Below are 8,148 nucleotides of genomic sequence, written 5' to 3' on the forward strand. Positions count from 1 at the left end.
AGTCCGTTTTATGCCAGCAAAGGCTGGTTTGACAAATTTCAGAAGCGCTTCGGACTTAAAAGTGTTTCCCTGCAGGGAGAAGCCACCCCCGCGGATGCCGCTGGAGCAGAGGCTTACGCCAAAACCAAATTTAAGACCATAATCAAGGAAGGGACATATAAGCCTGAACAAGTTTTTAATATGGGTGAGACGGGGTTGTTTTGGAAACAAATACCCTCTCAGGCCAAAGCCTCTGGGTTCAGGGGCCAAAAAGATCGAGTGACTCTGGTTATGTGTGGAAATGCCGCAGGCTTCATGATAAAACCGGGCCTTATTTCTAGGTTGAAAAATCCAAGAGCCCTAAAAAACAAGAATATGAGTGCTTTGCCTGTTTACTGGATGCATAACACCATGGCTTGGATGACAAAAGCGCTAAATCTGAACTGGTTCAAAGGGTGTTTTATCCCGGAGGTCAAGGGCTATCTGACGGAAAAAGGACTTGACTTTAAGGTGCTTCTGCTCATAGACAATGCCGGAGGTTTCGCCGATGATCTGTCGCATGATGGAGTTCAAATTGAGTTTCTGCCGCCAAACACTTCATCGCTGATTCAGCCCATGGATCAAGGCATCATCCGCACTTTCAAGGCGCTCTATACGCGGAACACCCTCCAACATCTCGTGGATGCTATGGACTCTGATCAGAATTTCTCATTTAAAGACTACTGGCGCGAGTACACCATTGCGTCATGCCTCCAACATATTCAGAGAGCACATCAGGAGATGAAAAGTGAAACTTTAAATGGCTGCTGGGAAAAACTCTGGCCAGAGGCGGTGCACAACCCTACCGAAAGCCGTCTTGATGAGATCCATCGTTCTGTGGTAGAAACAGCAGTGAGTCTGGCTAAACGGCTCAGGGGAGACGGCTTTGATGAAATAACTTCTGATGATGTGAATTCCCTGATTGACGCCCACTCACAACCGCTGACAGATGAAGACCTAGCGGAGATGACAAAGCCACCAAGCGAGGGTGAGGTAGAAGAGGATAAAAAGGCACCAAGTGTTGATGTCGACAAGGAGGATGGACTAACAATTGATCACTTGGCAACCATGGTGAGAATGGCCAATGAGCTTCAGCGAGCTGCTCAAGAATGGGACCCTTGTACGTTTCGTTCATTACAGTTTTCAAACGTAATTGAAGGTAGCATGTCCATTTATAAGCATCTCCTCTACAAGAAGAAAAAAAAGCGCCAACAGCTACTTCTTAACAAGATCTTCACACACAAAAATACATCCGCAGCGAAGCCTTCAGTGGAAAAAGATGCAACGGTGAAGCAGATCAAGGAAGAAGAGCTGTGATGTCCTCAACCTTGTTGGATGATTGTTAAAGACTGGCTTCAATGAAAATTGTGTTTATGTGTTTGTAGCATTTTTCTCATGATGGAGTACATATATATATTAAAGATTAGGATTAAAACTGCGTTTCTGAGTATTTCTTTATTCAAATTATAGTGAATCACCAGACAAAAAATGGTTGAAAAAGCACGTAGTTGTTGTGTAACAAACTCCAATCCCTGCTCCAAACAGTTCTGATGCATCCACTTAGATCCACGTACGTACGTCGTATCTGGACCTAGGACAACTAAAATAAATCAATGAAGAATGGAGCACAATTCCACCCATTCATTTTTTGAACCCGCGGAATCCATTTTTGAGGGCAAAGAGTTGCTGGAGCCTATCCCAGCTACTGTTGGGCAAAGGTGGGTTACATCCTGGAAAGGTTGCCCAGCTGTTGCAGGGCCACACATTCACATCTAGCAGACAGTTCACAATCATCAAGCATATGAAGCTTGTTTCTGGACTGTGGAAGAAAACCCATACGTTCACAAGAAGGACATTGAAACTCCACACATGAAGAACCAGGACCTTCACGCCGTGAAGCGCTACACCACCGTGCAGCCCTGGTGCATAATTATTATGCAATATTGTTGTCAAACATGCTTTATTTGTAGTTTTACCAACCACTGATCTTTAGTTTTGGTGATTTAGCTAAATTAGTCTTTAAAGTTTTACATTTCAGCCTCATCTTTGTAAACACATTTACTCTATTTTTTAAATATATTTTTAAACTAGTAAATTTAGCTGAAATATTAGCAGTCAAATGGTCTTTAGTGGTTAGTTAGCATTACTCACGCTGCATTTCACATTATTTTCATTTAAAGTCTTTAATATGCACTTTTTTAAGTTCATAGTCTAAATTTTGTGAACAAACTTTTAACTTTGACATATTATTTAATATTTTTGAGCTGTCTACTGATATAAAAAACGAGGTTATATTAGGATTTAACATTTACATGTATAGCAATTTTTTCACATTTTAAGAATGTTTAAGGGCAGATTTATTCATATTCAGGCTTCACAAATTTTACAACAATAAATAAATTTAATAACTAGTCAGTTCTAATTTGTACCTCTCACTTCAATTACTGGTGAAGAATATCTTTATTAATAATTTTATTTTTTTAGAATGGCTTTGAACACACAAAAAAAAGTTATTGGTACATATTTTTTTGTTTTTCCATTAAAAAACTATTTTGGCACACAAGAAATACTCGGGACGTAAGCAGGTGAATCTACAAACACATGAAAATATATATTACTTAGTTAAGGTTTTGTGGTAGATGTTATCATCAAAGCAACAAAACTCTTCTTTCTCATTGACCATTGCGTTCTTACAGACTAAGGATTCTGGGAAAAGGTCAATCCAGACTGCGATTTTAACTCTAGGATCTGTTCAGGCGCACAGAGCGGAACTCCTCTCTCGTACGTTGCTAGGTGCCGACCCGGTGGAACAGCGGGTGTCATGGAGACAGGCGCTCGGTGAGACATGCAGAGGACTACAAGGCTCCGGAGGCACAGCACCAGCGCCACCTCCTGCAGGGGCAACCACACTGCAGTCAGAGCTCGCCTCTGAGGAAACAAGGAAAGAGCGGCCCGGTTCACGTAGGAACAATTTGGGAATTTTAGCCGGAAGGCGGTGTCTTACCCTGGCCACTGGCGCCTCTTGTCTGTGAGGGGGACATAAACCACTCCCATTAAAGCTTTCTTGGTGAAGGTCCCATCGTTCTGCCGGTCATACTGTTCTAGGACTTGGTTGCCACCTTCAGGGCCCACTGGGAGAATCAAGCGCCCGCCAGGCTTCAGCTGCTCCAAGAGCTAGAAATGTTAATATAAGATTTACTTTATTTCTGCATATTGAATATAAAAGAAAAACATAATAAGAAGAAGCAGTGGTCCTTACAGCTTTGGGAACTGTGGCTGCAGCTGCACCAACATGAATAGCATCATACGGAGCTCCTTCTGGATAGCCAAGTCTCCCATCTCCCACTGCAAGCAAAGAGACACACACAGAGGTCATTTCTGGCCGCTTCATTCAAACATCTGAGAGAAGCTCGGCGACTCACCAAGCAGCCTGATGCGTCCAGATGACAGCAGCTCAGGGTCGTCGGCTTGCACGTTTTTTATAGACATTTGAACCAGCTCCTCAATGTGTTCGATGCCAACTACTCTGCCACTCTGCCCCGTCTGCGCACAGCAGAAAATACATGGCCGTTTTTTGTGCCCCAGAACCATAAAAGAATCTGTCAAATTTGTCTAGAAGTTACCATTTGGGCAAAGCAGGCCGTGAGATACCCGCTGCCGGAGCCCACGTCCAGAGCAGACGCTCCTGCAGAAAGTTTGTCACTTAAAAGCTCCAAAGCATGAGCATGCTGTAAAGTTAAGCCAAAGAAAACAACAAATAAATGAGAATACTTCACATGTCTTTCAGCGGAGATTTAAGTTTCTAACTTTAAGACACACAAGGGAGAGTTTGAAATTATATTATAATTTGTAAAACTTACAGAATGTTTCTGGAACTCACCATGTGAGGTGCACTGATGGTGGCCCTGTAGCCTGTAAAAAGCAAACATTGAAACACCATGAATGTTTGAAGGCATCTATAACAAAGTAGAAAACTTTTTTCTGGTCTCAAGAGAACGGGAACCCCAATTGATGTCGCCTGTGGTTTTTGGAGCACGCCATCACTCCCGAATCATCACTCCTGTCAATCCATGTCCCTTTTATGGTTTAGCCTCTCAATGGATGACAATGCCCCCCCCCCCCCAGTTTAAAAGAATAACTATACTAGCAGATGAGTCGACTGCCAATCTTCTCAGTCTGATCATGTGTCTCACAATAAACCGGATCAGAAATCCAGCCCCACAGATGCTGTGAAACAAATCAAAGGCGTTCAGAGGTGGTCTAGCACTCCATTTTCTGAACCTGCTTAATCCCAGTTTGGAGCCAGATGCCAGCTCAGACGAGGAAATCAAAGACGTAAATGGATCTAGTTGTCTGCAGGTGGATAAATCAGAATGGAGCAGAGCAGTGAGCTTGCGGAGTGCCCAGCGGATATTCTACGTCACAAATAAGCTCTTTTTCAAACAGATTTTTGTTTTTTAATCTGCTCCTGATTCACAACAATTTGAATAAAGAAATATTTTCTTAACATATGTCCTCCATCATGAGAAGAACGCTACAAGAACATGTTAAAAACACCATTTTCATCAGAGTGGGTCTTTAAAATGTACTGATCAACGTATGTAGCAGGATTTCGGACTGTTAGGGTCTTCTGTAATGCCAAGAGAAAACAGAAACAAGTGGAAAGTTCCACAAAAACTGCGTACCTATGGTCTGTGGAGAGTCTGCATAAGGATAGTCTCTGGAGTAAAGCCCTCTGTCGGTTGCCAGCATGGCATCAAACACTCGGTCACTCCGAATGACCCCATGATCTGATAGAGAAGAACAGTCATAGTAGTAGCAACAATCATACAATAAACCCAGTGGTTTTCTTTGCTGCGATCATTTATTTTCCTGCATCCTACTGTCAGCAGCATGACTCTTCGTGGAAGCTCTTTACCTCTTAGTCTGCTGACGAGGTCTGCATGTGTTTTGCCACTAGACATCCACGCCATGGTCCGGGACAGGAGCACACCCATGGGGACCGCCACTACAGCCAGACGCAGAGCCGCGTGCATCTCCCCCTGCGGAGCTCCCTGCAGCATCGGACAGCGTCGTGCACAGATAACCGCAGCATTAAACAGTAACAATTCATTTCGGTGTGGGTGCATGCAGTAGAACAAATTATTTTTCCAATAATTTAACAATTAGGCGATATGCTGCTCCAGCTTTTAATCCAGTTGATCCAAAAAGTTAAATTATTACATTTAGTGTAATGTATATTAAATTAATGTCACTGGTATGAAGTCACAATTCATATTAGGTTTTTTAAACGAAGATTGTGTTCAATAAAACTACTAAACAAAGGTCATTTGCGCTTTTTTACCTTTGGTAGTGTGGGCCGCCGTGACTTTAAGGTAAAATACACTTCCGGTCTGTCTCCTCAAACGCTAAAGCCAATAGGATTAGAGTATTTTACCCACGTGATACAAATTCATCCAATCTAACTCAAAAGCGCTGGCTGACTGCTCATAACATCCAATCATGTGCTCGGAAAAAAGGAAGTGGGATTTTTGTTGATAAATGGTTGTCGGATCATGGAGACAGTTAGCTAGAAAAGTCTAACTTTAATCTTTTACCGTCAGCTTGCGGTTAAAAAAAACAGCAAATTGTACGACATCTAACAGGTAAACTTGTTATTTTATGGAGCAGGTACAAACATTGAGGAGTTTACACAGCGTAAGGAATTATTAGAGTAACTTACTCAGTAAGCTAAAAGCACAACACCACGACGTACGGTCGTCTCGAAAACTAAATGAAATTTGACGCAGAATTTATCAGCATGGTCACCTACTGAGCTCTGCTGTTTGTGAAGGTTGGACACCATCACCATGGTAGACGACTTCGACAACCAGGAGGTTCGGTCCAGCGGGGAGCTTTGGACGGAGATCTGCTCCGGTTTGCCGGGAGTTCCGACCGAGACAGCCGCGGAGAACGACGCGGAGTTCAGGGACTCGTTCTACCCAGAAAGCCTAGGCGGAGACCACCAAAATGGACTAACTAATGGAACCAGCTGCTCTAGCTCATCCAGCGCTACCTGGAAACCTATGGAGGACTCAGATATTTACATCGCCAGTTTAGGTCCTTGTCTTTCATTTTCTTTCTTTCTTTCTTTCTTTTTTTCTAACTCATGGTTGCAAGTATATAAGTTTACATTTAGTATCGGAATACGTTTGTTTCCCACTGACATCGCTATCATGTTTGTGTTTGCATCGTTCCACAGAGAACCGCCTGAGGAAGATAAAGGGTCAGCCCGGTGACGTCACCTCCAAGGAGATCCTGCGGTCCTTGTCTCAGGCCAAGAAGGAATGCTGGGACAGGTTCCTGCACGACGCCCAGACCTCCGAGCTCTTCCAGGGTGCTGACATGGATGAGAGGTGGGATGTATAGCCTGACATTTCACTCAATCCTCATACGATGCACCCAAGGTGGCATTTATTCCTTCTCTGCAACATCTGACAATTTTTAGGGAATAGTTTCCAGTATGTCTGCACAATATGAGGAAAACTTGGGATGTCAGCAATCAATATTACGATGACGCTATGCGATGTATGATCAAATAGCAAAACAACTAATAGATCATTTCCATTTCACTTCAACAGTTTTATTTGAATAAAAGTCCAAATAAACTTTAATTATCCTCCAAATGACCCTCTTCTGCATAGGAGGCGGCCTTCTAACATAAAAGCATTCCGTTCAATTGGTCAACGTCAAGGGGTTCGTTTGATTGTCAAAAGCATATTGATTCATTCAATACTTCATGCTGCCAGGAGATGGTTAACGTTTAAGGTAACCAATTTATCGTGCTGGCCTAGTTTCCAGAATAAAAAAATGTTTTTTATAATATTTTTTATCCTAGCATGGGGGATGGATCCTTTCTATTAAAGAAGTAAACGAATAAATAAATAAAAAATGAACAATAAATTAAAAAATGTGTCAGTTTCAAATAAAAATGTATAGTTTTATGTCTCTTAATTTAATTTAGAATTGAATGAATGCAAAATAAAAAGACAGGAAAACATATTCAATTCAATTCTGTAATTTTTATTTTAAAGAATTATTTTTAAGTAAGAATGTTCTTCCTGAAATTTCTTGTACTTTTGTATTATTATTATTTTTTACATCAGCATCACATTTTTCAGAAATAAAATGACGTCCGTCTTTTCGTTTCTCTTGGCATACCTTGTGTCCCCCCCCCCCAGTGCTCTGGAACACTTCAAGAGGTGGCTGATCCCAGAAAAAGTGGCCATCAGTACAGAGGAGCTAGAATTCCTCTTGAGGCCATCGCAGAAACAGGAGCCGGCGGAAGCCGACCAAATGCGAAGCAAGGAAGAGCCGCACGACTCCAACAAAGACGATGCTCTCAGCCCCAACCGTTTCAAAGCAGAACTCTGAAAAAAGATCCGCTTTTTGTTTGATGATTCCTCGTCCACCCTTACATCCTTTTTTCCCCTCCATGATGTCACAACCTGCTCTTTCTTTTTGTCTTCTAACCTCATCTGTGTATCTTGTAGCTGAATATACGATCATTCAACATCATTTTATTAAAGACGCAGGTCTTAATCAGAGGTTCGCATGCTGTGCCAAGTAAATGACACTTAGAAAAGATGGAAACTGTTTATTCTGTTCATAATTTTCTTTTTTTCATTGGTTATATCTGATGACTGTAATATATTATTCCACCATCAAATCTATTTTGTTTTTATCATTTTCATGTCACACTAAGCCTAAATGTTAAGCTTTTCCTGGTTTGTAGATGTAGCAGATTCATTATTAAATCATAATGTTCTGGATTGAATGTTTTTTTTAAAAATATTTATTTAAATTTTAAGCGTGTGCATGCAACCAAGTCACTAAAGACTTGACAGTTTCTTTAGCTTTAAGAGAAGAGAATTACAAACTGCTCCATTGGGAAAATATTGTTTCCTTTTAAATCCAAAAGGGGAAAAATAAAGTAGTGTGCGCAAAAGATTTATATATAAAAAAAAACTAAAAGAGCCTTTTTGGAGTTTTTTTTTTTTTTTTTTTTTTTTTACAAAAAGTAAAATTCTGTGCAAGGATTTTAAAATAAACACTTCAGGCATCTAGAATAAATTAAGAAAGCCCCTCTAG

At 41.2% G+C, this 8,148-nt stretch overlaps 2 protein-coding genes across 6 annotated transcripts; one reads left to right on the forward strand and one right to left on the reverse strand.

Moving 5' to 3' along the window:
* Positions 1-1,458: 1,458 nt before the first annotated feature.
* Positions 1,459-6,010, reverse strand: pcmtl (l-isoaspartyl protein carboxyl methyltransferase, like). Of its 5 annotated transcripts, none has more exons than XM_020713767.2 (9): positions 5,831-5,963; positions 4,937-5,072; positions 4,704-4,808; positions 3,899-3,930; positions 3,642-3,746; positions 3,441-3,561; positions 3,278-3,363; positions 3,023-3,192; positions 1,459-2,946 (listed from the first exon to the last, which is right to left on the reverse strand). In XM_020713767.2, exons 1-9 carry the CDS (start codon positions 5,867-5,869, stop codon positions 2,934-2,936), a joined length of 807 nt encoding a protein of 268 aa, XP_020569426.1. In that variant the 5' UTR covers positions 5,870-5,963; the 3' UTR covers positions 1,459-2,933. The 5 variants fall into 5 exon arrangements, with proteins under 5 accessions (XP_020569426.1, XP_078796453.1, XP_078796452.1 ...); XM_078940327.1 differs by lacking the exon at positions 5,831-5,963 and adding an exon at positions 5,363-5,426; XM_078940326.1 differs by having other exon boundaries at positions 2,476-2,910; positions 5,827-6,010.
* Positions 5,868-7,829, forward strand: ccdc32 (coiled-coil domain containing 32). The gene is made up of 3 exons (XM_004082269.3): positions 5,868-6,117; positions 6,260-6,413; positions 7,239-7,829. The coding sequence occupies exons 1-3, from the start codon at positions 5,868-5,870 to the stop codon at positions 7,429-7,431; spliced, it is 597 nt and encodes a 198-aa protein (XP_004082317.1). The 3' UTR covers positions 7,432-7,829.
* The last annotated feature ends 319 nt before the right edge of the window (positions 7,830-8,148 follow it).

This window comes from Oryzias latipes, chromosome 22 (assembly GCF_053564925.1).
Source record: "Oryzias latipes strain Hd-rR chromosome 22, Olatipes_Hd-rR_3.1".
Lineage (NCBI taxonomy): Eukaryota > Metazoa > Chordata > Actinopteri > Beloniformes > Adrianichthyidae > Oryzias > Oryzias latipes.